The sequence below is a fragment of the Pipra filicauda genome, unplaced genomic scaffold (assembly GCF_003945595.2).
Source record: "Pipra filicauda isolate LSUMZ 115617 unplaced genomic scaffold, ASM394559v2 scaffold71_size5581439_pilon, whole genome shotgun sequence".
Taxonomy (NCBI): domain Eukaryota; kingdom Metazoa; phylum Chordata; class Aves; order Passeriformes; family Pipridae; genus Pipra; species Pipra filicauda.
In genome coordinates, this window is record NW_024104887.1 from 3,474,850 (window position 1) to 3,502,569 (window position 27,720).

Here is a 27,720-nt window from a genome sequence, read left to right on the forward strand (position 1 = left end):
TGGGAGGAAGCAAGCCAGGCTCGCACAGCACAAGTGCAGGGAATATTCTGCTGCAGCATTTCGGTGTTGTGTGGGGGCTGCAGGCTCTCACAAGCAGCTTGTGTGCGGCAGCATGCCAAGGTAAAGCAGCTGGCACTCCAGTTCCAGAGGGAACAAGGGATTCAAGCAGGAGGGTTGGAATCATAAAAAGGCCTTTTTTACGCAAGTGGTCTCGAATGGTTGTGGGGGGGGGGGAGTTTCCAGCTCTGAGGGCTCTGGCTCATGAGCTGTGAGCTCTGGGGGTCCCATGATGATGTTCCTTGAGGGATCCCTGCTGCCTGCACCCAGCTCCACAGATTTTCCCACTCTGGGCAGCAGCAGAAGAGCAGCAGATGTGCCACCCCTCAAAGAACTGCCCAGCATGGCAGCAGACAGCACAGCTTTGTAGGGCTGTCCCACACAGAAGGAGGCCCCCTTATCCCCGAGCACACAAGCAAAACCCCAGCGTAGGCAGGGAAGCTCCCTTACCTGTATCCTGCCGGAACTGCGTCAGGCTTGGAATGTCGATGACGTAGGGAGCCAGGACGGGATCCGCACGTCCCAAAGGGATGCTGCTGACAAGCCCCGACCCCGAACGTCGGCCCTTCTGCTGAGAGGCCTGAATAACCTGCTCAATGTAGCTGCAGACGTTCCCTCGGTACGGCCTCCACCTGCCAAATTCATCCTGCCATTCCCACACCGCCACTACCGTGGAGTTGCTGCTGTGCCCCGGGGCAGAACCGGGGAGTCCGGATGGCCCGGCTGAACTGCTTCCCGCTCCCTGAGCTGCTGCCATGTTCCTCCCTGAGGTCTGGGCACGACTGGAAGCGGCAGCTGCGCTGGCTGGCCTTACACCATTTTCTCCTGAGGACCTGCAGTGAGAAACAAAGAGAGCACACGGAGCTGAGAATGATGTCCCAAATCCCCCCATCCTCCATCCAAACCACACAAGCCATTTGAGAGGAAAACAATCTCTGACTTTGACAGAGGATGCATTTAGGAGAATACAGAGCAGCAGATTGGCCCCAAAACCCTTTGGCTGAGGGTGAGTGAGGCACCACCACCCACTCCCTGCCAACGCTGGCAACTCCTCTTTCTCATTTTGTGGCACCAAACACCACCCGACTCACCACAGATCTGTATCAAACCACCCCGAGTCACTGCTGATCATGTCAGGGAGACCTGTAAGGCCTGACTGAGTTCACACAAGACACTCACTAGCCAGGAATGTGCCAAGGCAAGAGGGCACTCCACCCCCTTCCCCATCCATGCTCAGCACTGCTCCTGGCAGTGTTGTGCTCTGACCACCTTGACTTGAGCTGCCAAATGCTCCTCAAACACTTGTGCACAGGAATGACTCGGTTACACAAGTGGTTCCCACACTCTTCTCACTGATCTGAGCTCCAGGGCTACACCATCAGCTCCATTCAGGCTTCTGACCACTCAGCTTTGATCCAGGATCTGTCCCATGAGTCTTTCTGTGTAACACTGTATGTGCACACAAAGCCGGGAGACAATCCTCCATGCACAGTTTGCAAATCACAGCACATACACTTTTATAGTTGAGTGTGATCTCAGCAAAAAATGGATGGGAAGGAGTACAGGAACACCAGGAGGAACACAGGGTGCTGAGGGCAGTCTTTGTTGAAGGCAGTGATTTAGCAGGTCCTCAAGATCAAAGCTGCAGCTTCTCAGGTTGGAAAACAAGGAACTCTTGAAACAAGGGACAATCTGCATCATAGACTCAAGCCAGAGACTCAAGCCCTTAAGAGATGATTTGGGAAAGAATAGAGAATGTGATAGCAGCCCCAAGACATCCAGAGAAAGACATAGAGGCCAGTAAACAAATTCCAACAACAAGAGATCATCACTCTTAGCCCCCAAGGGATGTAAAAAATCAGAGACCCAAGCCATCACATGGTCACCAAGCTGCTAAAAGACACCAGAGGTCTGATATTTGGCATTCCTTGTCCATTGTGTCATTCCAAGGAATCCTATCTAGACCATCTGGACACACATCTGTCCAAGTGATGGACAACCACTTGGAGATCCCCACGCTGGTGCTCGTGTGTAGGTGGGTATGGCTGTGAATGAGTGAAATTCATTTTGTTTTAAAATAAAGTCGCCTTCTCCCCCCTCAGGTCTCACATCACTGATTGCTCGCTTAACTCCCTGCAGTCAGCAGGGAGCTGTGAGCTTCCTTCCCATCAAATGGAAAAGTTCAGGTCTCCCAAGAGGCAGAGCAGCAGTGGGTGGCTTCCACTGGAGGATGCCATCTGCACAGAGAATGACATCCCTGCCGGATGGGAGAAGATCCCACGCTCCGTGGAGCGTCCCATCCATCATGCCCGTGTGGCTTGTTGGCTCAAAAAAGACACAGAAGAAGAGCGAGCGCAGAACAGACACACCCACACGTCTGCATTTATAAGAGGAAAGTAACGCTTTCTCCAGGAATTCAGTGTAAATTAGTTCATGAGCTGCTCAGAGATTTTTACACCACACCCCCAGCTCAACTGGTGCTGGTGACAAAGCGCTCCGGATCACCAAGACCCAGCCCTGGTCTCTGCTACCAATCTTTTCCTTGTAATCCATTCTCCCCCAACACACCAAAGACAACTATTTTACTGCTCAAACCAGCAAATTAAGGCTTAAGGTATCAAACCCAACACCTGCCTCTGTCACTTCTTTTTATGGCAGGTTTCACACCAACACTTCTCCACCTCAGGGACCACCAGCATGTCTGTTCTCAGCTCGGACCAGAGTGAGGCAAAGCCAGGCTGCAGGATTTTCTGTCCCACCCACCTGAACCCCAAATACAGAACAAACACCTTTTCTTCCCCCCAAAGTTGCTGCCCAATATTCATCAGCACATCCTGCAGCCACAGGCAGAGCAGAGGGAGGCCATGAGGAGGGAGTCAGCGATTCGTTTTCCTTTCACTTCTGAAACACAGCAGCGGGAAATGGAAACAAGAAAACATCCCAGAAAAAAAAAAACACCTCCTCCCTGTGCCACGGGGATAACACTGGGATAACAGCTGAGTGCCAACAGCCTGTTGCTCACCCCTGGGATGGCAGGGATGCTGTGAATGCTGGACCACACGCGGGGGTACCCGGACTGGCTGCACGTGAGCGTCGCGTGCTCCGACATTCGCTTCCCCATCAGGATGGAAAAATATTTCCTGCGCTGGGACTGCTGGTCCAGAGGAGGAGCGAGGGGCGTATTTCAGCCTCCTGCCAGTTCTCACTGAACGCTGCTTGAGCCAGCAGCTGTTTGCACGGACTGGGAAGCGAGGAATGCGGGAGAGCCTCAGTAAGCCAAAATTACATGAGTCCCCGAGTTAAGGCAAACAAGGGAAAGAAAAGGCCTGAAGTTGCAGTTCCTGAGTCCTCCTTGAGAACTCGGGAGCACGCAGTTATCAGAAGTTGAGAAATTCAATACTGGAGCTGCTCATACAGCTTTCAGACCACCCCCTTGGGCTGCCCTGTGCATTACACCGTGGCAGAAAGGGTTTGAGGCAGAGCAAGATGTGGTTTGGGATGTGTTACACATCTCACCTCACATCTTTGCTAAAATCCCACGGACTAGAACACTTCACCTTGACCTTTAAAAATGCCTTGAAAAGCCGAAATTCACACCAACCCTAAAAGCTCTGTTTATTTAGCAAACAGTCCTGGCACCAGTCAGAAATCCTACAGCCCAACTTGCCCCAAGTGAAAACAAAACCCTGTGCAAACTTAAATATTCCAGCCAGCTGCCCTTCACTTCAGAAGTAATTTGTAACGGGCTCAGAGCTTGAGCTTGGATTTGTTTGGTGGGAACTTTACACCCAGCACAACCTCTGAAACATTTGCCCACATGGCTTTAATCGGGGACTTGGACAGGAAAAGAACTGGGCGTATTTCAGCTGTGTTTCCCAACAGCTTCACTCCCTGCTCCTCAAACTCCAGCAAATGGTGGTGAGAAAGCAAGGGAAAGGGAATTAAAGCCTTTGAAAGCCGTGTTTAATTCTGTTCTACTTCCAGAAAGCAGAATTTTCTTTTGCTTTAAATGTAGGATCTTAAAATTCACGGGTCTGAGAATGATTTCTAAAAATGCCAAATCCTTTTATAAGTTTCTGAACTGAAATTGCCAGCGCTGATAAAAGTTTAAATGAAATGTGAGCTTGTACCTGGAAATGAAAAGGAGCCTCAGGAGCCCTTGAGCTGGGCTGAATTAAAAATAAAAATCACCAGATTGGTAGAATTGAGACTTTTCAGCGGGTTGCTCAGAAAGGAGGGTGCCCAGGAGGGATTTGTTAACACCACTTTGAGAGACAGGACTGGGAGGGCAACAAAGATCCCACGGGAAGAGATTACACGGGGATTAGAGGAGCACATAAAGCACAAGGAGGCCACGGGACCGCAATAAGACGTAACCCTGTGCAGGGTGCACGACTGGAGCAGCTTCACATGTGCCCCGTGCCCCTCTGACCCCAAACCACCAGCCAGAGCCCCCACAGCCCCTCACACCAGCTGAGCTGCACTTCTGGGTGCAGCACAACCCAAGCTGTGAACACAGTGATGCAACAGGGCTGGAAGCTCTTGCCAGGTAACTCCTACCCAAACAAACGTTTCCATACACGAGCACCCGGCTCCGATCAGCAGCAACCAAAGAGCAAGAACAGAGCACGGCAGCAGAGAGGGGATCACAGCAATAACTCCCAGCACAAATTGATCAGTCCTGCCCTCTGCCAGCCTCTGCCGATCCACTCGGCACAAGGTGGCTGGGCTGACAACTGAAAGAAGAAACAAACTCGGCTGCTCCAAACCTGGACTGCTTCCACTCAAAACAAGCTCCAAGAGAGTTCCCCTCAGAGAGGGGAAAACAGAGACGGCAACTGAGGCGGAAACAAAGCGTCTGCCTGTCAGCGAAGCAGAGGGCTGGCTTGGGGCACCGATGAATAGGAAAGCTGAGGCAGCGAGAGGAGGGAAGGTACACCTGAACACGGGATCACACCAAACAAACCCCGTGTCCAACCCTCCCGCTCCAGGGTCCTTCCGGGCACCGAAGGCGCGTTATTTATCTGCGGGCAGACCGTTGACTGGCCGGGTGCGAACCTGGCACGACCTGGAGAGCTCCTCCAACTCCCCAAGGGCTTCGGCTCGCAGAGGGAGCTCCGGAAGCGCCGGGAAGGGCCGAGGCAGGTCCTGCCTCGGGGAGCCGGTGGCAGGGGCCGCCCGCCCACCCCTCGGGAGCCTCCCCCGGGCCCGGGGCCCTCGGCAGCACCCGCACACCCACCGCAACCCCCCCCCGGCTCCGACCGGCCCTCCCCGCTGTCACGGGCCCGTCCCGGGCCACTCGGGGGCCGGGCGGCACCGCCCGCCCCGGCAGCGGCGGAGGGGCCGCGGCCGGGGCGAGGGGAGCCGCGGGGAAGGCCCCGCTGCCGGCCGTGCCCCGCTCCGAACGGCCCGGGCAGGACGGGCCGGGCTCAGGGCGGCCGCAACGGCCCGGGGAGGCCCCTCACGGGCGGCCCGGGTGGAGCGGCACAGGGAAGGGGGTGCCCGCCCGGGGGTGCCCGTCCCGCGGTGCCCAGCCCAGCCCAGAGCTCTGCCCTGCCCAGTCCAGCCCAGCCCAGAGCGCTGCCCAGCCGCCCTCGTCCCCTCACCCGCTCGGTCCCGTCCCCCCGGTCCCCTCACCCCGCTCGGGCCCCGCCGCCGCTCCCGGTGCGCGCTCCCCCAGGTTCCGCGCGTGCGCCCGCGCGGCCGCCCGGGGGCGTGTGAGTGGGCGTGGCCAAGGGGGGGCGGGGCCGGGAGAGAGAGGGACGTGATTGGTGGAGACGCGTGAGTGACAGTGGGGGGGTGGAATAGTGAGTGAGAGTGTGTGTGTGTGTGATTGTGTGTGTGTGTGTGTGTGTGTGTGTGTGATAGTGTATGTGTGTGATTGTGTGATAGTGTGTGATAGTGTATGTGTGTGTATGTGTGTGTGTGATTGTGTGTATGTGTGTGTGTGTGATAGTGTGTGTGTGATAGTGCGTGTGTGTGTGATTGATTGTGTGTGTGATAGTGTGTGTGTCTGATTGTGTGTGTGATAGTGTGTGTGTGAGATAGTGTGTGTGATAGTGTATGTGTGTGTGTGTGATAGTGTGTGTGTGTGTGATAGTGTGTGTGTGTGTGTGTGTGTGAGAGTGTGTGTGTTATGTGTGTTGGTGTGTGATGTGTGTGATTGTGTGTGTGACTGTGTGTTGTGGTGTGTGTTTGTGTGTGTGTAGTGTGTGTGTGTGATAGTGTGTGTGTGTGTGATCGTGTGTGTGTGTGATAGTGTGTGTGTGATTGTGTGTGATAGTGTGTGTGATCGTGTGTGTGATTGTGTGTGTGATTGTGTGTGTGATAGTGTGTGTGTGTGTGTGTGATAGTGTGTGTGTGAGATAGTGTGTGTGTGATCGTGTGTGTGACTGTGTGTGTGATAGTGTGTGTGTGTGATAGTGTGTGTGTGTGTGTGATAGTGTGTGTGTGTGTGATAGTGTGTGTGTGTGTGATTTTGTGTGTGTGTGTGTGTGTGATAGTGTGTGTGACTGTGTGTGTGATAGTGTGTGTGTGTGATAGTGTGTGTAATAATGAGAGTGTGATTGTGTGTGTGTGTGATAGTGTGATTGTGTGTGTGATAGTGTGTGTGATTGTGTGTATGTGTGTGCGTGTGTGTGATAGTGTGTATGTGTGTGTGATAGTGTGTGATAGTGTGTGTGATTGTGTGAGTGAAATAGTGTGTGTGATAATGTATGATAGTGTGTGTGACAGTGAGTGCGTGTGATAATGTGTGTGATAGTGTGTGTAATAACGAGAGTGTGATTGTGTGTGTGTGATAGTGTGATTGTGTGTGTGATAGTGTGTGATAATGTGAGTGTGATAGTGTGTGTAAAATAGTGTGTTACTGTGTGTGATAATGTGCATGTAACTGTGTTATAGTGTGTGTGATAATGAGAGTGTGATTGTGTGTGTGTAAATGTGTGTGTGAAATAGTGTGTGCGATACTTTGTGAGTGAAAGTGTGTGATAGTGAGAGTGTGATAATGTGTGTATGTTAATGTGTTTGAGTGAAATAGTGTGTGTCATAGTGTGTGATCATGTGTGTGTGTGATAATGTGTGTGAGTGTGCCGTGTGTGGGGTGTGTGTGTGTGTGTGTGTCTGACAGCAGCCGTGCAGGAGTGTGATGTTGGGTGTGAGTGTGATACTGTCCGTGTGAGCACGTGTAATACTGGGTGTGTGAGATGCTCTGTGTGAGTGTGGTACCCTGAGTGTGCAACAACGTGGGAGTGTGACCATGTGTGTGATAGTGTGTGATGGGGTGCATGTGGTGCATAACAGTGCAGCCTCTAACGCAGTTTAACTGGATGCTGTGGGAGCTGCTTTTTCCATGCTGCCCCATCCTAGGGGGATGTGGATGTGACCACCAAAGCCAGATCCATCCTGGATCAATCAGCTGCTCAGTACAGCCCTGAGGATTTCACTTACATCTATGCAAACCCAAAACAAAGCCCTGGAGATGCCTGTTCCTTGTATGAGCAGGGATGAGGGTGGTTAAACACAACCCTGTGTGTGCAGATCTCTCCAACAATAGAGCGCTGCTTCCTCCCACCTGCTGCACCTTCCAAAATATGCATTTATTTAGGGATTCCTTTAATCCTGGAGCACCTTGCAGAGAGCTGGATCACTTCATACTCTGTTAGAGGTAGGTCAGACACTGCCTAGATTTTTCCCTCGATGGATGCAGAAGTCAAAATCCCACTGAGACATTGTCAGCAATGATCATAGAACCATAGAATCATTTAGGTCAGTAAAAACCCTTAGGATCATCATAATTCTTTCAAAACCAGGAAGCATTCACCAGTCCTTATCAAATGACTTTAAACCTCCCTGGACTTTACACCCAGCAACACTGATTCACCCATGACATGATACATCTGCTCCCAAAGGCTTATAAAATAAAGGACATTATTCTTGGATTGAATAGTTACAGCAAAAAAAACATATAGAACCACTTTATGCTGTAGAAATGGAGACATCTTCTAAAACTCTTCTACCAGGGTTAAACACATAAGAATTTTCTTTACAGAGCTTATATAAGATTGGTTTTCTACCAAAAATGTACAGCACCAAGCACATAACCACAACAGCTTCGATGAAAACCCTCTGAAGCTGCATCCCCCCCAGATCAGCCTTGTATGTAAATGCCCACAGATTTCTCTGTTCCAGGATGGATGAGACTGTCACATACTTGAGTTCAAAATACTCACAAAGAACTAATAATTGCCAAAAGTGATTGATAGCCTGCTCGTAATGTGTCTGCTTAAACAATAAGATTCACATTTACAACTCAGGTGCTCAGGATTCCTGTCTCCTACGGCTGTAATTGGTAACTGGAGAGCAATGCAAGGGTTTTTTTCCTGAAAAATAGATAAGAATGTTTTATAAAGCCGTGCTGGGAGCAGACTATGTGATCCACGTGGTTGCATGGCTGCAGAGGTGTCAAATATCCTCTGGTCCTAAATAGGAAAAGATTTCAGGGAGAATCGAGGATGGTGAAGAAGGAATTCTATCGAGTCTGGCAGAACTGCATGGCAGGGCTGGGAGATGAAGGGATGCTCCAAGTGAGGAGTCCTGGCTGGTGAGGGAGGCTGGGCGAGGTCTCTGGGCAATGCTCCGGGGCTGAAGGGTGCTACAGATAAGGGCTGCAGGGTGGGGGAGAGCAGACGTGCGCTGGGTGCAGCTCCTGGGAGAAGGGAAGGGCTGTACCCATGGGAGTAAACCAGCCAAGCAGTGGCTGAGCTGTGTGAATAGTCTAGAAGTGCACTGGATTTATTTTAATTTTTATTTTTTTGAGCAGGGATTCATGACCTGATCTTGCAACAAGGTCCCTGGAAGATTCTGCCAGACATGACAGATGGCTGAGATACCTCATCTCAGCGGCACAAGTCTCCCTCAGTCACCCTTTCACCCTTTTCCCACACCTCTCCCTCACTTGTCCTGTATGCTATGATGGTCCAACAACCTGAAAGGGGTTAGCAGGGCTCAGGCACCACGTACAACAGGAATCTGGGGTCTGGTGACCAGTTGAACCTGTCAGACCCCACTGCACAAATTCCTCCAACCGTTCTGCGTGAAGAACAACCTCTGTGAAGATGCTCTCTGAGCTTGGATGTGAAACTCGGTGTCCTGCTCTCCCTAAGGACCCTGCTTTTACAGGGATGCAGACCTCAAAGTCCTGACTGCCTGCTAAAATATTGGATATTGTATTTTATATTATTTTTACCCTAATGATCCACAGATTTTAACACAGTCCCTTACAGATTTTTTTCCCAGCTTTATCCCTTATTTCCCATGTTCTTCTTTCCCACACCCTTTTCTGCATGCTCCCCAAATCAGTATGCAAAGCAGGGAGTCCTCCAACATGGGATCAACTCCTGTCTGATCCATCCACACACTGGGGTAATCAGTCAAATATTTGCCTTCCTCCTGTTTCTTTTCTTGCAGCAGGGCTGGAAGGCTGTTGAATTAATTTCTCCATGGCTGCTCCATCTCAGGCGGTTTTGACTCAAGGTCCTACACTAATGTCTATAAAACCTGATGCTTGGGGCTCTGTTAAATTGCCAGGCTTAGGCTGGTGCTCTGGGGAATAGCCTGGCCACTTAGGAAACAGCCTGTCCAAGCTCTGCTGGGATTGCTGCAGCACTTTGAATTCACAGCCCACTCGATTTCAGATTAATTTCCCTGAGCAGACAAACCCAAAGTGACAGGAATTAGGAAGAAATTCCTCTGCAGGCAGAGGATAATAGGTGAAATTTTGTTTCATTTTCCTCTGCAGCAGCTGCTGCTGGTTCTTGCTGGGGAGTGATTAGAAAAAGCAGGGGTGGATCTGGTGTGGTCATCCCACTCTTGCTGGGTGACCTTGCTCTCCAACACCTGGGATTTACCTACTGAAGGGGACATGTTCCTCACCCCTGCTGGTGGTGGAAGATGCCCCATGAACTCAGCTAAACGCTCTATTCCCCTCTGCCTGCCTTCTCCAGGGAAATCATGGAATCATGAATGGTTTGGGTCGGGAGGGAACTTAAACCTCATCTCCTTCCCCCCCTGTCATGGGCAGGGACACCTTTCACTATCCCAGGTTGCTCCAAGCCCTGTCCATCCTGGCCTTGGACACTTCCAGGGATGGGGCAGCCACAGCTTCCTCCCTGCCTTTGCTAAATCCAGCCAGGAAACTCTGGAGCCCGGTCCTCTGGACTGAGTGCGTCTCCTCTGCTCTGGCCACCCTCCCCTCGCCATCAATGTTAATTATGGACAGGACTGGTCTTACTTTGCCTTCTGCCTGCTGTGCCCACCGCGCTGGCAGGTCCCTGGGGGTTCCCAGTGGAGTTTTGCTCTCCCTGACCAAACGAAACACCCCTCCCGGCTGCCGCAAGCGCCTCTCCCTGAAGCTGGTTGCCACCTAGTGCACGTTCAGCCGCCTGGCAGCCGACGAGGTGATCCATCGCTCCGGAGCATTCCCGGAACTAAATAAACCTCTAAAGGTCCCTTCCAACCCAAGCTGTTCCCTGGAGTGTCAGGCTCGGACACGGCATCTCCACACAGGTCCCTGCCCCAGCAGGCAGCGATGTCCACCCCGACTGTCTTGTCAGCCTGCGTGTCCCCAGACAGGTCACCACTTCCCAGCCGCACACTTGGGCGTGGTCTGGGCTCTCAGGAGTGTATTTTTAAAAGCACTGAGGCTGCAGCACACCCATCTCACAACAGCGATGCTGCAGCAGAAGCGGGATGCCTGGATTCCCCAGGGCTGGCAGAGAAGCCAGCAAGTGCTGGTCCTGCTGGACGCCTCGTATACGTACATAAATATATACCTACACGTATAAATACACACACACTCATATATATATGTACACACACACACATATACATATATATGGCTGCTGTTCCAGTGGATCCCACTGCCAGGAGTCCAGTACAGGGTGAGGTTTCACCCCATGGAGATAATGACACCCAGAAAAGGCAGGGAGTTACAGACATACTCTAAAGCTCATTCCCACAGCGAGTGCCCTTGCTGTGACCAACGCGGGTGATGGAGAGGACCCAGCTGCCCGTTTCCCATCCCCTCTTCCCCGCTGTGATCCGTGCCTGCTCCTCCGCAGCTCTGGATGCCGGCTGGAGCCCACGGCGTGGGTCAGCTGCCCTCTGGAGAGCCTCCTGTCAGCACAGCGTCCTTGGGCTGCTCTTTCTCACCTGGCTGAGGTGGTTTCTGCAGCACGTTGGGCAGGAAGCAGATTACGGGGAGGAACAAAGGTGATTTTGTCTGGGGAGGGGATGGGTACCTCTCCCGCAGCTCCAGCTTGCTGCAGCTGAGTGCAATGCTGGGGGCTGCCACCGCCCTTTCCTCAGCCCTGCCTTTACTTCAGGACTTATAAACCGCCAGAAAATTCCTTAAAATTAGCATAGAGGTGTGTTAGGAGCACAGCTCCTTCTGCACTGAGGACAGGAAACCAAAATGCTCTTGTGCTGCATTTACACCTTTCCCTTCTCCTAAGGCTGCTGGACACAGACTGGTTTGGGGGTGAGAGCTCCTCTCCTGGGACCCCACATCACAGGATCCCATCTGCTGCTCGTGCTCCGGAGCAGCAGGAGGAACAGAAGAAGGAGGGGTGGCTCATCCCATTGCAGGTGCAGCATCCTTCGTGCTGCTGCTCCCCGAAGCTCAGGCAGCAGCAGGAAACCCCTAAGTACACCGTGATTTAGCTCAGCAATCAGCAGGGGAATCCTGTCATTCGTTATAAGCCGGCTAATGGCTCACAACAGCAACTGGTGTCCTGAGGATCAGCTCAGCCCCATCCTTCCCTCCTGACAGCAAGGAGATGCCTTTTGTTTCAGCTTATGGCTTTTTTGTATGGCACCAGGTTCTTCTTTACACCCCCAAAACAATTCCTGGCCATGGCATAGGACACACAAACGAGTTTGTCTCTCCTCTCTGTAGTTTCCTGGCTAATTGAAAAGGAAAATCTGTTTATATTATCATTACTATATTTTTGGAGGCTCTGTGTTTTCTGCAGATTTGTGAGCCACTTGTTTTGCCCAGCTTCCACCCATGACCGAGCTGCTGCCAGAAAACAGATCTGCTGGAAATGCCACCTGCTGCCATAGGAAGCTGTGGTAGGTGCTGCTCGTGGCACATGGCAGATGCTGAGTGGATGTGGGGATGGCCCTGAACCCTCCATAAGCCACTCTCCTGTGAGCATCACTGATGTCTCTGAGTGTCCCTGCCTGAGTAGGCAGCAGGACCATCACGAAGCACAAAAAGAGCTTTTTTCTCCAGCACACAAGAGAACAGCCTTGCCGTCCTGTGGAATTTTATAATTAGCCTTTCTTGTGTTGTGGCTGCTCCTCGAATAAGGCTGGCTGTGTTTTCTTTTCCTCGGAGCAGCATAATCCCACAGCCTGATACTGCCAAGCCACTCAGAGCACATGCAGGAAGGATGCAGACATGGAAAACATCTGAGATGGTGCTTAAATGGCCAGAGAAATTCTGGGCAGGGTGGAAGGCATCTTCAGGCTGCTGACCTTATCCCTGCATGCCCACATTAGGGCAGCTTACACTCCTGGTCCCCAAAGCCTGGATGTGGATCGATGCTGGAGCTGATGATTCCCAGTCCATGGGCCTGGCTGACAGCCAGGACAGTGGGGAGTTTATCAAAGTTTAGGCAAAACAGACTTAAAAGGCACCTTTGAAACTTTCACTCATGATCTGGTTAATTAGAACTTTGCTGCTACTGGGGAATAAAAATGCCTAATTGCTAATTACTGAATCCCTACAAGAAGGTAATGGCAGAAGCAGTTGGCGACAGCTGTAGCCAGAGCTGGCTTTGTGAGGACTTAAAACATGAAACACAGGCATTTTAGGGCATTTAAGGGTCTGCCTTTGTGTAGGAATGAGTAAACAATCCAGCAGCAAGAGCCACGAGGCAAATGCTGCCTCCTGTGAGAGTGAATCCTGTAGCTCATAAGATCAACTTGTTCGAAGCCAAAATCACACCAGGCTCCCAAAATTGCTGGGAAGCTTAAGATTTCATGAGAAACCCAATATGTTTGGAGGTTCTTTTTCCATGATTCTCAAGCCTGTTGGGACCCAAAAGTCTCACATTACTCGACTTTTACTTGCAATGATGGTTAAAACGGTTAAAAGGCTATAATGGCTAGAAATTATTAAATGCACACAATTCCTTTTAAAACAAAGAGATGCCCCGGTTGGCAGCTGAAGGAGACAACAGGAATGTGTAGAGCAGGAGGTGGTGGAGGTGGATGGGAAAGGTTTCCAGCACAGAACATCCTTCACTGCAGGCTAAGAGAGCAAGGACATGGCAGGTCCCTCTAACGTCCTCAGCAGAGCTGCCTTGGATGGCCAGGCAGGAAAAATCCTGAAAAAAAGGACCTCTAAAGGTAACTTCTTGCCCAGGAACAGGCAGGGAGGACCATGGTTTGTCTGAGGAGCAGGTTCCCAAATCCCTCAGGAGGGGCAAGATGTTGGGACTGTCCCCTCCCGTTGCATCCCAGTGCTGGCTCAGGCATCGACAGAAATATTTCCAGCCAGATGGTTGTTGCTGACTTCCTCTCCAGGTGGGCACTCAGACAGCTGAGGAGGGAGGTGGGAAGGAGCTGAAAAGCCCAAATCCTCTGAAAAAGCTTCTCCCTTCCCCTGAGGCGTAACCCAGGCTCTGCCAGCACCCAATTTAAGGATGTGTCCCTGCCTGCCTCCCTGAAACCCGAGCCATTCCCTCCCCGCCATGTCTCCTTAGCGGTCTTCCCTCTCTTTCCTTCTCGCTCCTTCTTCTTCCTCTTCTTCCCTCTCCTCCTCCCTCTCTTTCTCCTTTGCTTTTGGAATGACCTGCCCCAGGATGGGATGCAGGGCTGCCATCCCGCTGTAACCCAGCAGCAGCCACCCCAAAGGTGCAAAGAGATGACGGGCTGGAGCTGTTCTGTTGATGGATGAGATCCTTTTTCTTCTCCTTTTATTATTTTTTAAAATTTTTTAAACAAGATCTCACCTAAAGAAAAAATTCCTGCCTTATCCCCATCACCTCTTACTGGGAATACTAATTTCAACCATTATTTTTAAATTTTTTTATAAATAGCCATCTCTTTCCTTTATTTCAAAAGAGAATAGATATTTCTGGGATTTGATATACCCTCTTTTATACTGGAGAGAAATTATCAAACAGGTATGTGGATTTATGATGCTTTTTTTTAGGTCAGGGTGGTAATTACAAATAATGATCTGGTGGGGTGGTGGTGGATGAAAGACTGTGATTTCTCCTGGAGTTACTTGAGTATTAAAAAGTAGAAGTGACAAATAGAGAGCAGGGGCTCATTCCAGCTGTGGCCAAGGGGTACAGAAGGAACCAAAGGGGACTGAAGGACCTCTGCGGTCTCACGTCCAGGTGGGAGGAGGGAGTTTTCATTGTGGGTAAAATGCTGGTGGGGGACAGTGTGTCTGCTGTGGTGAATTATTTGGGGTGAAAGCAGGGACTTTCTGTGCCCCACATTGGAGCCCTGGTCTTCCCCTGGGAGTTTCACAGCAGCCCCAGTGGGCAGTGCTTGTGCAGGATGGGGGTGATGTGGGGTTTGCTGCTCCTTCCATAGGGTGCATGATGGGAAGTGCTTTTACAGGACACCTGACAGCTTGCAGGACCTCAGTTTGAAAGGACTTCCAGAAACCCACATTCAGCAACCCTTTAAATCATAGAATCCTCACAGAATCACAGAGGGGTTTGGGTTGGAAGGGACCTTAAAGCTCATCTCGTTCCACCCTGCCATGGGCAGGGACACCTTCCACTAGCCCAGGTTGATCCAAGCCCCATCCAGTGTGGCCTTGGAGACTTCCAGGGATGGGGCAGCCACAGCTTCTCTGGGCAATGTTAAAAGGGATATTTTGCTTTGCTGCAGTGCCACAATGACTAATTATGGCTTAAAAGTAGTTTTTAATCTATAGACATTCTGAAAGGGCCCCAACATCCCTGGATGCAAGGAAGGGGGTTCTGTTCGTAGCTGAACCCTGAGCATTGGGGTGAGGATGGAGAAGCAGGTGGAAGAGCAAGGGACAGAGAAGGCAAATCAGGTTTTCCCTCTCTGGGGTCGGCCGTGGCACAGCACCGCAGTGGTTAAAACCCGCTGCCACCCTTCCAGGGAGCAGGAACGCGCTGGCTCCGGCACAAAAGTGGCCGGCGATGACAACGTCCCTGCGAGCAGGACGCGATGCCGGGGTTTGGCCGGGGCAGGGCGGCGGAGGGGCCGTCTGTCAGCCCTGCCCCTCCGGAGGGCGGGGAGGGCCGGCGGGACAAAAGGCGACATTATTCGGCGCTGCAGGAGGGATGAATGGAGTATTGAAAGCCACCACCTCAGCGAGCAGATTGGTTTTCATCCCCCGTCACTGAGCCGTCTGTCTGTTGGCGGGTCTCCTCCTCTGGGCAGCGGGAGCTGAGAGAGAGACCAGGGAGGAGTAACGGGGCCCTGTCTCATCCGCGGAGGCTCCGTCCTGCACCTCCATCACCTCGGGCTGGTGCACATAAAAACCCTTGGTCCACCATCATCTCTCTCTGGTGCAGGCAACAAAGCCTTGATCTGGAGGCTCTGGAGCCCATTCAACCCACGATCTTAAGGGACCTTGGCTGGCTGGACACCAGCACATGATCCCACCTGGGAGCTCTTCTCATCCTGTGCATGGAAAACCAGGAGCAGGAAAAGGCTGGAGGAGGGGTTTCCATGGGAGGGAGGGTTTGGTCATTGATACAGTGGATTTCAATGTCCTTTCCCAGGTTTTTGACCATCAGTAGATGACAGTAGCTGGTGTGCATCCCTTAAGGAGGTGGCGTGCCTCGTGCAGGCTGGAGGGACTAATCTGAGGTCTCGGCTGAGCTGAGCCTGAGAGCCTGGCTTTGTGTGTGAGAGCATCCTCACGATGGCACTGCTCCACCAGCACACGCTGCCGTCAGGCCTACTGCTGGCACCGCTGGGATGAGGGTCTGGGCTCCCGGAGGTGTCGCGGCCAGCAGGACCAGCCCCCATCCCCCTCCCGAACAGTCTGTGAGTGAAACAGAGCTAGAAATCCATCCCTTCGGCAGTGATTCCTGCAGGGAGCAGTAAATGAAGGGGAAATGGAATCTTATGATATTTAATCTCTTCCCTGTTTTCTGCTGACATTTCTGTTTGCTTTCCATCTTACCCCCGTGGAGTTTGCATCTCAATCCCCCAGGTGAATCAGGCTGTCCTACAGACCCCAGAAATTACTGTCTTCCCACAGAAATGCCTGTCCCTGCTTTTTTTTTCTCACAGGATGACAAAGAGCAGAGACAATAGAGGCCTCTGGCTTCCAGTTTCCTTTTGCGGGTGGGATGTGGCCCTTTCAGCTTCATCTTGCCACTCAAAAAATTACCTCTTGTTCTCAATAAATCCAACTAGAATTACTTTTCACGTGTCTCCTGGTCACTGCTCCTGGCAATACCGAAGAGGGACGCGTTCAGAGGTCCTGCATGGTCCTTGGTGGGCACAGGTTCTTCTGGCCATCACCACTAACTGCTGTCTGCATGTTTCAGGGACAACCTCCTCTGGATACCTGTCTGCGGCAGGACTGTCGTGCAGCAATGACACCTGGGCCCTGTCTGGCCACCCGGCACGGCACAGGGGGGCCGGACATCGCGGTGCTGCCCCTTTCCTTGATGCCAGCCATGCTCCTCCTCCTCTTTCTCCTTCTCAGCCCCACCGGTGAGCTCCGCGTTGGGCGGTGGGAGGGGTTTTAGGCACCCGCGATCTCCCTCCGGCTCTCAGATTTGTGGGCAGATTTTCTCCATGGGCAGGATTGGCATGGTGTCCCCAGCAGCACTGAGGGTGCACAGGGATGGAGGGAGCAGGTCCAGCACCGATGGGAAGATGCTTATGGCCAAAGGATGCTCCTGGGGTTGCTCCACAGGACCTGTGGGACTGATCCTGCCGAAGCGAGGGGTGGAATGTGCACCCATTCCCTCAGGACAATGGTCCGACTCACTCCTGGCAGGCACTGTCCAGTCAGGCTGGGAAGCATTTTAATCGAACTGGGAAAAGCCATTCCAGCTTTGGAACGAGGGTCTGCGCAGGTGCTGAGGCAGCACAGTTATCCCGGTGTGACTGGATCCGTGTGATTACAGCCAGGCGGTGGGTAACACATTCCTACCTCAACAAACCCGTGCCAAGGCACAGCCAGCCAGAAAACTGAGAATTCAGATGTAGTCAGACACCCTAATTGAGGCAAATCAGGTTTTGCCTTCCCACTCCCTCAGCGGGAGCTTCCCGTCCCCTCCCGAGCTGCTGTGGCAGCCCCGGCGCCCACACTCGACATGTGGGGATCTTGAGGGGACCCCGGTGGCTCTGCCGCTGTCCCCTGCACCGCCAGGCTCTCCCGGTTCTCCCGGTTCTCTTCATTAATGGGCAGAGATTAGTCGCTAACTAAGGGCGATTTGTCCTCCCATTTGGTGGTTTTGTTTAGCACCGGTGTTTACTCGAGCAATTTCCCTTTTTCTTTTGGCTTTGTGAAGCCGGATCAGAGGAACACCGAGGGCCCTCTCTCTCTCTGTTCTCAAAGGATACCGTTTTCCCCTCGTTCCTCATTATGGTAGACACACCAGGCATATTTTTTTCAGATCTCTCCTGACTTTGCTGGAGGATGCTCTTAAATGAATATTTCAGAGCTTTGATTTTGACTTAAAGGGAAATGAATATTTATCAATGTCTTTTCATCCACTGCTTCTTCGGCACTGGAGTGGACTAGGTGTTAAAAATCAATACAAACCAGGATGAAACGCTCTTCCTAGAAACGCTCACATCTCCACATTTTTGGTGCAGAGGTGAGCTGAATAATCTCTCTCTCCTGTTTTCCAGCCCACAGGGCTGCCATGTCCTTCCCTGTTCTCTCCTTTAGAGCCTCTCTGCTCCCTTGGTCTTGCCTGCGTAACTCCCACTTCTTGCTGGTATCACAGCATCCCTTTCCAGCCTGCCTGGTCCAGCTGGGGAGGGCAGGAATGCCCGACCAGGGCTGGAGCTCCCTGGTTGCTGATGTTCATCCCAGCTACGGGCAGCATCCCTGCTAACTCATGGATACATCTCGACAGTTGCCTTATTCTCGTTTCTCTTGGGGCTTCTAGGTCTTTCTTTGACAGCCCTGTTTTCTGGCTGACTTAATGGTCTCCCAGGCAACGTCCTAGCAAGGAAAAGGGAGGTGGGTTCATCTGCTCAACTGTCCCCCCAGGCTCACGCTGCCTCTCACGGTGGTGACATCCGCCTCCGGAGCGGCTGGGATTGACCTTCACGTCATTGCTCGTGGGCTGAGCGTGAAGCAGGACAGGGCTGGTCCAAGGCAGGGTGAGGAAAAGAGGCCACGGAGCCACCATGGGCGTTGATGAGCCCTTGGGTGCTGTAATTAGCATGGAGGCATCACAGAATCACGGGGCGGTTCAGCTTGGAAAAAATCTTACAGCTCCTCTCATTCCAAACCGCCTGCCATGGGCAGGGACACCTTCCACTAGGTTTGGAAGGGTTTTGGAAGGTGTCACCCATGGGAGAGGGCTGTGCAGCCACAGCCTCAAGCCTGAGGTGCCTCAGATGGCCAAGGAATCTGTGCTGGGCTCTGGCATCTGCCAAGAGCTTGTGAACTCCCAGGGTACCCAGTGGGTACCCAGTGGGCAGTGACAGGGATGTCCACAAGGTCCAGCCACTCGTTCCCATCCACTGTCCCCTGGATCATGCTGCTGTGACCTCCTGGACAAGCTCTCAGTGCCCCATGCTGGCAGCATCCCAGGGGGGACCCCACATCACTCAGCACTGGGGCTGAGAGAGTTTTTGTGCCCAAATAAATGCCCAAATTGTGGGAGGGGGGCCCAGCCCAGTGGGAGGAGCAGGCTGCCAGGAGGAGTTTCAGCTTTCCCTTAGCCCTTCCCTGAGCATCCAGACCCTGAGTGTGGGGCTGCTGGCAGGGCACTTCCAGAGCCCTCATTCAAACCCAGCTGGCTGGAATGTAAATGCATCCTGCAAACATTCAGTTCCCTCTGGAGGCTGCTTGCTCACCCCCTAAGGTGGATGCACCCCATCAATAGGTGTGTTGGTGCTTGCACGTAATTATGGAGCTTGCAAAAAGCAGACTTTGTTGGGAGAAAAAAAAAAAAAAAAGAAAAAATCAATTAAAATGCACACAGGGCACAGCATCTTCCATCAGGAGATCTCCAGTGGGTTTCTCAAGGCAGGCAGGATGGGTTTTCCTCATCCCCAACTCACCACTCAACTTTTCCATGGGGCACAGGGTAGGGGCATGCAGGAGCTGCCCAGGGCCTGCAGCAACTCATGAATGGAGCCATGGATTGATATGAAGATCCCCAAGGCCTGACTCAAGGCAGGACCCACCTGGGGTGGCTGCTGCTGGCCACTGGGCTCTTCAGTGTGTGTCACCCAGTGCTTCAAGCACAGTCCCACCGCAGAGCCACAGTCACCCACATGCTGCCTCAGTTTCCCCCACTGTGAAGCAGATGAACTGATGCCCTGAGAAAAGGTGTTTAATTTTTCCCCTACAAACCTCAGGCCTTTGCAGGAAAGGAAAGGGTCCAGGGGCTGTCGGGTCCCCCACCATGCCCACCCCATCCCTGCTGCCATCATCCTTTGAGCTCCCCATGCTTCAAGGGCTGGGGAGAGCTGATCCCTTCTCTTCTCCCTTACAGGCACCACCTCCGAGCCCGAGATGTTGCAATTCCCAGGTGAGATTCTTCTCTTAAAATCACTTTTCTCCAGGAAGTTGAAACATGCATTTTTTTGGTTAAAAAAAAAAAAAAAGGATTTGGGGAATTTCAAAAAGGAAGCATATTGGTTTGGAATAAAAAGCAGCAAGAAGCTAAATTTGTTTTACAGAAAGGAAATAGAGTTTCTTTATTATCCCTGTTCCACTTATTATCCTGAGAGGGGAATTTTGCCACCTCCTGCTGAGTCCCTGTCCCTGTGCCATGCATCACACACAAGCAAATAATTCCCTTGACGTGGCAGGCCAGGAGCACTTCTATGCCTGCTCCCTGTCACCAGCAGCTTGAGGGATCATCTCCATCCTACCGACTCCCACGTGGGATCAACTCTGGATCTGTTCGTTGAGGCTCATAAGAGTTTGCTAATTGCACCTCGTCACTTGTCACCCATTGTATGTCTACACATGGGTGCCTCACATCTGCTTTCCTCTTCTCCTGTTGGGTTATTGCCCTTTAGGAGGTGAAATGATGGCATGATCATAGAGTCACACAATGGTTTGGGTTGGAAGGGACCTTAAATCCCACCTTGTTCCAACCCCAACATGACATGGGCAGGGACACCTTCCACTAAACCACGTGGGTCAAAGCCCTGTCCAACCCAGCCTTGATGTTGGTGCATCTCACTTGTATTGAGATATGTTGAGTCTCCATGTCCTCTGCTTCCAGCAGATGAAGGGAAGCCCAATGTCCCACCACCAGGTGGGCAGCACCAAGCCCTGTGATACAGGGAAGAGTCACCATTTTATTTAAGGAGCAGGGATTTAGAATAGTTTTGCTCCCCCTGAGTGTTTGTCACCTCGTGGCCTGTTGCCTGCTAAGGGACCTCCCTCTGCTCGTCCTCCCAGAGATCCGTCTCTCCAACGGGCCCAGCCGGTGCCAGGGGCGGGTGGAGATCCTCTACAACGGCTCCTGGGGGACGGTCTGCGACGACGACTGGGACATCGTGGATGCCAACGTGGTGTGTCGCCAGCTGGGCTGCGGCCACGCCATCACCCTCCCGGCTGCCATGACCTTCGGCCAGGGGAGCGGGCCCATCTTCCTGGACAACGTGGACTGCAAGGGCTGGGAGGCAGCTCTGAGCGAGTGCTGGAGCCACGGCTGGGGCATCCACAACTGCTACCACTACGAGGACGTGGCTGTCGTGTGCAATGGTAGTGAGGTTGGGTTCCCTGGGGGCAAGGAGAGCAGGGAGCTCCTGGGGGGCTGCAAGCCTTGGGGGGTGCAGATGCTTTGGTAGAGCCCGAGTCATATCCCAGCCTCTGTTCTTATGATCCCGGGTCAGCCAAGCCTCCTCTGCATCCCCCCTCCACCTCTTTCCTCAATCCAGGTCACCTCCCAGCTCCACATGCTGGTGCCATAAGGTGACCAGCCTGTTTTGTGTTTCTTTTCACTCCCAGCTCAGGGACTTTGCGACCTCTCCAGCACAATCCTTGGGGAAAGAGCACATGCCCACCCACGTTTCAGCCTCTGAGTCAGTCGCTGCCCCACTGCTCTTACCCCTTTTGACTTGTCTTTCTTTAAATTGCTGAGCTTTTCAGTAGGAAAATGTTCCTAAAGGTGAGAAAAGCAGTGGAAAGTGTTTGAACTTGGCAAGTGAAAGTGGAACAACTCCGTGCCGACCCCTATGTACCCCACACACTTTCCTCCTGTGTAGCTACTCAGGGTTTGCTCATCAGCCAGGCATCAGTGAGCACTGAATGTGAGGCTGTGCAGACCCAGAGCAGCTGCTCAGTGAATCCCTGTGTCCTCCAGAAGTAGGGCTTGGAAAAGGAAGGATGGAAAGGCAGAGATGATGGGTTGGCTGGTGGGTTGGACCAGAGAACAGAGGTCATGGACTGAGCAAGAAACTGAGCCAGGGCACTGCTGGAGAGGAGAGGTGGAAGGGGTGAAGAAGAAGGTAGGGGAGGTGGGTCTGAGGGCAGAGAAGTGGCTTGAGCCCTTGGCAGAGAGCTCTGGGCAGGGCAGTGCAGCTGCAAACCCTCTTTATTTCCCTCTTGGGGCTAGTTTGGTGCAAATCCTCCTGGAGCAGTGGGGTGGGAGGGATCCCTCCAGCTTCATGGTGGAGCAGGAGCAGGTGCCACCTCTCTGCTTCCCTTTGCAGAGTTCTCACCCACGCAAGCCAGCGAAGGACCGACCACCAGGACCCTCACAGCCCCGGTACAGGATGGGGAAAGTAAGCTGCTTGAGTGCTGCTTGCAGGGGGGACATCCTGGCTGAGGGCAGTGTCCCCCACCATCACCTGCTGCCCCTCTTGAGCCCCCCAACTCTCCAGCTCCGAGGGGCAGAACCCTGGGGATCTATCATTGTGCTGGCCATGGCCAAACCCTATCCCAGAGCTTTCCAAGGCTCCCAAGCTGTATTTCCCTAAAGCACCACCCTTTCCCCGCTCTTTCTCACTCAGTTTCTTTGCCATCACGGGCACTGCCATTTCCAGGCTCGGTGGCATCCCTGTGCCGTTTGCAGGGACACAACATCCTTCTCACCACGTGCTGCCACCCTCCAGGTGACGGCAGCATCCGCCTGGTGAGCGGGCCCGACACCTGCCAGGGGCGGGTGGAGATCTTCTACCGCGGGAACTGGGGCACCGTCTGCGACGACGACTGGGGCCTGAGTGATGCCAGCGTGGTCTGCAAGCAGCTGGGCTGTGGGCAGGCCCTGGATTACAAGAGCAATGCCTACTTTGGCTATGGGACAGGGCGCATCCTCCTGGACAACGTCAACTGTGATGGCAGCGAGCCCTTCCTCTCCGCCTGCTACAGCCTCGGCTGGGGCATCCACAACTGTGGCCACCACGAGGACGCCGGGGTCATCTGTGCAGGTACCAGGGCAGGGAAAAACCAGGGACTTTCCAGTCTCTGAGGAGAAATGGCCTCAGAGAGATGCTGAGGTGCCCAGGGTTGGCCAGGGACCAGTCTTTGGTGCTGTAGGAACATCCTTGCTCCTTATCTGCCGTCATCCTGGTGGTCTGGAGCAGGATGCAACACTGCACAGAGAGACTGGGACATGGCTGGAGTGGTGATTTGCAGGGGAAATGCATCTGCCATCCTGCCATTTCCTTCTGCCACTTCCCTGCTCTGCTGGCTGGAAAACAAGCTGCCCAAGTCCGGAATGAGTAAGCGGCTGCCAGGGGCCGGGCACGATGCCAGGCCCAGCCTGCCTCCCCTTCCCCTCCTGAAATGATGCATTTCTGCCATTCTCCGCTGATTACTGTTTATAATGTTAATAATCCCCCTGAATTCCCTCATTATCATGGCTAATGACGGGAGCAGTAAGTGCCAGTGCTTTCCCTTTCCTGCTATTAGGGGACAAAGAGGCTGATGCAGGAGAAAAGGGACAATTTTCTCAGGCTGGTCCTTTCCTCCTTAAACATCCCCATCCCCTCTGGCACCTCCCCTGGGCAGTGAGCTGATGGCATCACCATGAACAGCCTCTGCTCAGAGGGGTAGGGGATAAGGCAGAAGGTCCCATGCGGGACCCCAGCACTTGGGCTGGGGTGGAGAAGCACCTGAGCAGCAGAAATGTGCAGATGGACATGGTCCATCCTTATCCCCATTGCCCTGGAGCATCCAGACTCACAGAATCACAGAATCAACTAGGTCAGAAAAGACAAAGACCTCTGAGGTCATCGAGTCCGACCACCCGGGTTCGCCTCTCACGGTCAGGACGTTCACAGCTGTGCATCTTTCTTCCTGCCATTTCACCTCTGTCCCTCTGTGTCACTGCAGGGCTGGACACGTCCACCATCACATCCTTCACCACCTCAGTGGCCCTGGACTCTGAGGAGACACTCACAGCCACGGCCACAGGTCAGCAGTCACTCAGCTGGGGTCTTGTTGGGGGGCATCATGCCCTCTGTGTCCTGCTGTGACCCAACATAGTCACCCTGGGGTCCTGCCACGCGTGGGTGACACTCTGGAAGTGACATTGCCCATGGCAGTAGCTTGCCATGGGGCAGCTCTGGTGTTGGTGGCCACTGGCACCGACTGAAGAGGGGCAGTGGGTGCTGGATCTGGACCACCCAATGCCTGTGTGTCCCCATGCTTGTCCCAGCAGTGACAGACGGCAGGGACCAGCCCTCCCAGGCCACTGAGGTGGTCACCACCATGCTCCTGACTGTCGAGCAGGAAAGTAAGTGTGCAGCTGCTGCTAGTTCTGCATGGGGCTACCCGTTCCCGGGGGGGTCACCCCCTATCCCCAGGGCTCACCCCACATCCACAGGGCTCACCCTTAGTCCCCAGGGGCTCAGCTGACATTCCCATGCTTCCCCCCATGCTCCCAAGGGCTCACCCCATGCCCCCAGGGGATGCTCTTATGTCCCCGAGGGTCACCCCATAGGCCAGGGTCTCACCCCACACCCGCAGGGTTTTGCCCCACATCCTCAGGGGGTTGCACCCATGTCCCCATGTGTTACCCTATAACCCAGGGGATCACCCCATGCCCTGAATGTTTTGCCCCACATTCCTGGAGGGTTGCTCCCATGCCCCCAGGGGTCACCCCATAACCCAGGGGCTCACCCCATGCCCACAGGGTTTTGTCCCACATCCCTGGGGGGGGTTGCATCCATGTCCCTAGGGGTTTGCCCCACATCCCCAGGGGGTTGCTCCCACGTCACTATGTGTCACCCCATAACCCAGACGCTCACCCCACGTTCCCTGGGGGCTCACCCCATACCCCTGGAGGGTCAGCAGGGGACACTGGACCCCCCTGTGGAGCCCTGGTCCCCCCCGGTGTCGTGCCTGTGCCGGGGCCCCCACGCAGGTGGCGGCGTGCGGCTGGCGAACGGGAACGGGAGCTGCCGCGGGCGGGTGGAGGTGCGGCACCGCGGCACCTGGGGCACCGTCTGCGACGACGACTGGGACTTCCCCGACGCCCAGGTGGTGTGCCGGCAGCTGGGCTGCGGGGCCGCCCTCGCCGCCACCGTCCTCGGCTCCTTCGGCTACGGCAGCGGGCCCGTCCTGCTGGATAACGTGGGATGCGGCGGCGGCGAGGCTCGCCTGGCCGACTGCTTCCACCTGGGCTGGGGGCAGCACAACTGCGGCCACCACGAGGACGCCGGGGTCATTTGCCGAGGTGAGAGTCGGGGAGAGCCTGGGGGCCGCCAGCTGGGAGAAGGGGGATCTCCAGTGAAGTGAAGCTCAGTGGAGTGGAAAATCAATGAGATAATGGGTGTAGGGAGGATTTTGGCTGTGCTCGGGGGGGGCTGCGGGAAGTGGGGTCTCCAAAATGGGGTAGTGGGTGATTAATGAGCCCCTGGGATTCCTCCTGCCTGTGGAGGACAGCAGCAGTGCTCGGTGCTGTGGTGCGGGTGATGGTTGGAATGTGAATACAACCTCTGGTCTCTGTGCACTTCCCTGGAAGTGCAGTGGCTGCACATTCCACCCCACACATCCCTGCATCAGTCCCCAGCCATCCCACGCTGCTGCTGGGGGGCTCTGACCTGACCCTGGGGGGCCTCCTGCCCATGGGGGACAGCAATGGCAGTTGGTACCGTGGCTCACCATGGTGATGGCTGGAGTGTGTCTATCATCTCTGGTCTCCATTTGTGCACATCCCTGGAAGTGCAGTGACTGCACATCCCACCCCACACGACCCTGCATCCATCCCCAGCCATCCCACACCACTGCTGGGGGGCTCTGTCCTGGCCCTGGGGTCAGGTGTCCCCTGAGTCACCTGAGTCCCCCCTTCCCCACCACACCAGGTGCTGATGATGCTGGAGACCATTTCCAAGAAGCCACCGCTACGACCACCACGTTGGTCCCAACTCGTCCCAGGGAGGGTAGGTACTGAGGTGTCACTGGGGACTCAGTGCCAGCCCTGGGGATGCTCCACACTGGCACAGCATGGAAACGGAGGTGGCTTGGGCAGTGGCACAGGCTTTGGCAGTGTCTGAAGCATCCACCTGGAGCAGGTCATAGGAGGGGGAAAAACTAGTGGCACCATTAAGTCATGGGCTCTCCTGGTGCCACCAAGGTTGGTTCAGGCAGAGGTGACAGACCTCAGGTGATGGACCATTAAGTGTTGGATTTTGGATGGGAGAAGAGACGATGGACCTCAGGTGATGGACCACTGGGTGATGGACGTTGGTGAGGAGGGGAGGTGATGGATCAAAGGGGCTGAGCCAGGAACAGAGAATTATTGTCCATTCTTTCAAGTTGAACATCCACCACAATGCTCTGGGGGTCACCCAGGTACTGGCAGCTGGTCACCCCCCCGTGATTCTGGCTGTGTGGAGGCAGTGGGGGAGCTGCGGGCCCCAGCAAACATCTGCAGAGCCTTGGAAAGACCAGAGCTGTTCCAAGGTGGTGGAGAGGGGGGCGCAGCACCGGGATGGGCACGGGCAGGGGCTGCCTCACCCCGTGCCCTCCGCAGGGTCCCTGCGCCTGGTGAACGGCAGCCACCGGTGCGAGGGGCGCGTGGAGATGTTCTACCTGTCCCAGTGGGGGACGGTGTGCGACGACGCCTGGGACCTGCGGGACGCCAAGGTGGTGTGCAGGCAGGTGGGCTGCGGGCACGCCATGGCAGCCTGGGGGGAGGCCCGGTACGGCCAGGGCACGGGCTACATCTTCCTCGACAACCTCAAGTGCAAGGGCCACGAGCCCTCGCTGCTGCGCTGCTCCCACATCCGCTGGGACGTCCACAACTGCGACCACTCCGAGGACGCCGGTGCTGTCTGTGACATCCTATGACCGCCCGCCCCGCCGGGACCCCCCCGCAGGTAAGGGGGGACAGGGGTGATGCCCACAAAGAGGGGCTGAACCCTGACACCCACTCTCTGCCCCAGTTTCCCCACTCACCCCACGAGGGCACAGGTTGAGTCCGCTGTGGGTGTTTGGGCTCTGAGGATGGGAAGAGCTGGGTGAGGACTGGGCTCTCCTCAGCTCCTGAAATACTGGCTGAAGGTTTTTTCCCCCAGACCACCCCCTGGAAAAACAGAACCGCTTTTGGTGTGAAATCTGGTTGGTTTCAGCCATTTCTTTTAAGAGAGGAGGAGAGAAAAATGGACTTTCTGCTGTGAAAATGACGCTAGATTATACTCAGAAAATGTAAAAAGGGGGCTGAAATCCCACCAGGATGTTCCAGTGGCTCTGCAGCGAGTTGCTGCTGTTCTGCAATTTGCTTTGAAAGCCTCTCAGAAATCCCAATACCAGCTTTTTCTTCCCATTTTGGTATCAGAAATACCGATCCCTCCCTCATTTCCATGCAGCAGAAATGCAGGCATTGGATCTCACGCCATCTGCAATCCTCATGTCCATTTCCCCTGTTTCTTCTGCAAACTCTGTGGGGTTTTAGGAGAGCTCAGCTGAGATTTCCCTTCCTGGGGGGCTTCAGCACAGCCTGTGTACCTGCCCAAAAAATCCCTTGGGGAGTGGGAAAGGATGGGGCTCCTTGTAGCCTCACCATCCTTCTCCATCCTGTGCTATCCAGACATGCTGGCTTTGACTGCTCTGTCCCATAAGCTCCATAATGCTCAGGGCAGGTGAGGGTGCCCAGGGCAGGCAGGGAGCTGGCAGACAGGACACAAGCAGATGGAAAACCATAGGGGAGACCCCAAATCCCCTCCCAGAGCAAGGAAAGGGACCCAAGAGCCCGGTCTCTTCCCAGTGCCATGCGTTTGGGGTAAAGGCTGTTTCCCTCCCAGCTCAGGTGGAAGGACCCATCCTACAGCATCAGTTGCCTTCACCACCAAGTGTTTGATTCCTAATGGGACACCAGGAAAATGATCTCTGTGTTCTCATGGATGGGGTGTAAGGGTGAGGAAGGGCTCGTGCAGCAACACAGAGCAGGTCCCAGCTGCTCCCTCTGCTGCACTCACTCCTCTGTTTGTGCAATCCTTTTGTTAATAATAGACTGTGTATATTCCTGGGTCGGGCTTCTTGGT

The 27,720-nt window shown here is 54.0% G+C and overlaps 2 protein-coding genes across 4 annotated transcripts in view; one reads left to right on the plus strand and one right to left on the minus strand.

Moving 5' to 3' along the window:
• Positions 1 to 5,735, minus strand: part of DTX2 (deltex E3 ubiquitin ligase 2) — a 34,508-nt gene extending 28,773 nt beyond the window's left edge. For all 3 annotated transcript variants that reach the window (XM_039389327.1, XM_039389329.1, XM_039389328.1), the window contains exons 1-2: positions 5,695 to 5,735; positions 508 to 890 (exon numbers count right to left, since the gene is read on the minus strand). In XM_039389327.1, the coding sequence (XP_039245261.1) occupies positions 508 to 814 (307 nt within the window). In that variant the 5' untranslated portion in view covers positions 815 to 890; positions 5,695 to 5,735. The remainder of the gene's footprint in view (positions 1 to 507; positions 891 to 5,694) is intronic.
• An 8,337-nt stretch (positions 5,736 to 14,072) lies between these two features.
• Positions 14,073 to 27,720, plus strand: SSC4D (scavenger receptor cysteine rich family member with 4 domains). Its single transcript, XM_039389305.1, has 11 exons — positions 14,073 to 14,252; positions 19,767 to 19,802; positions 20,687 to 20,992; positions 21,943 to 22,014; positions 22,345 to 22,659; positions 23,567 to 23,647; positions 23,892 to 23,969; positions 24,600 to 24,911; positions 25,540 to 25,617; positions 26,211 to 26,556; positions 27,481 to 27,720. The coding sequence occupies exons 2-10, from the start codon at positions 19,787 to 19,789 to the stop codon at positions 26,525 to 26,527; spliced, it is 1,575 nt and encodes a 524-aa protein (XP_039245239.1). The 5' UTR covers positions 14,073 to 14,252; positions 19,767 to 19,786; the 3' UTR covers positions 26,528 to 26,556; positions 27,481 to 27,720.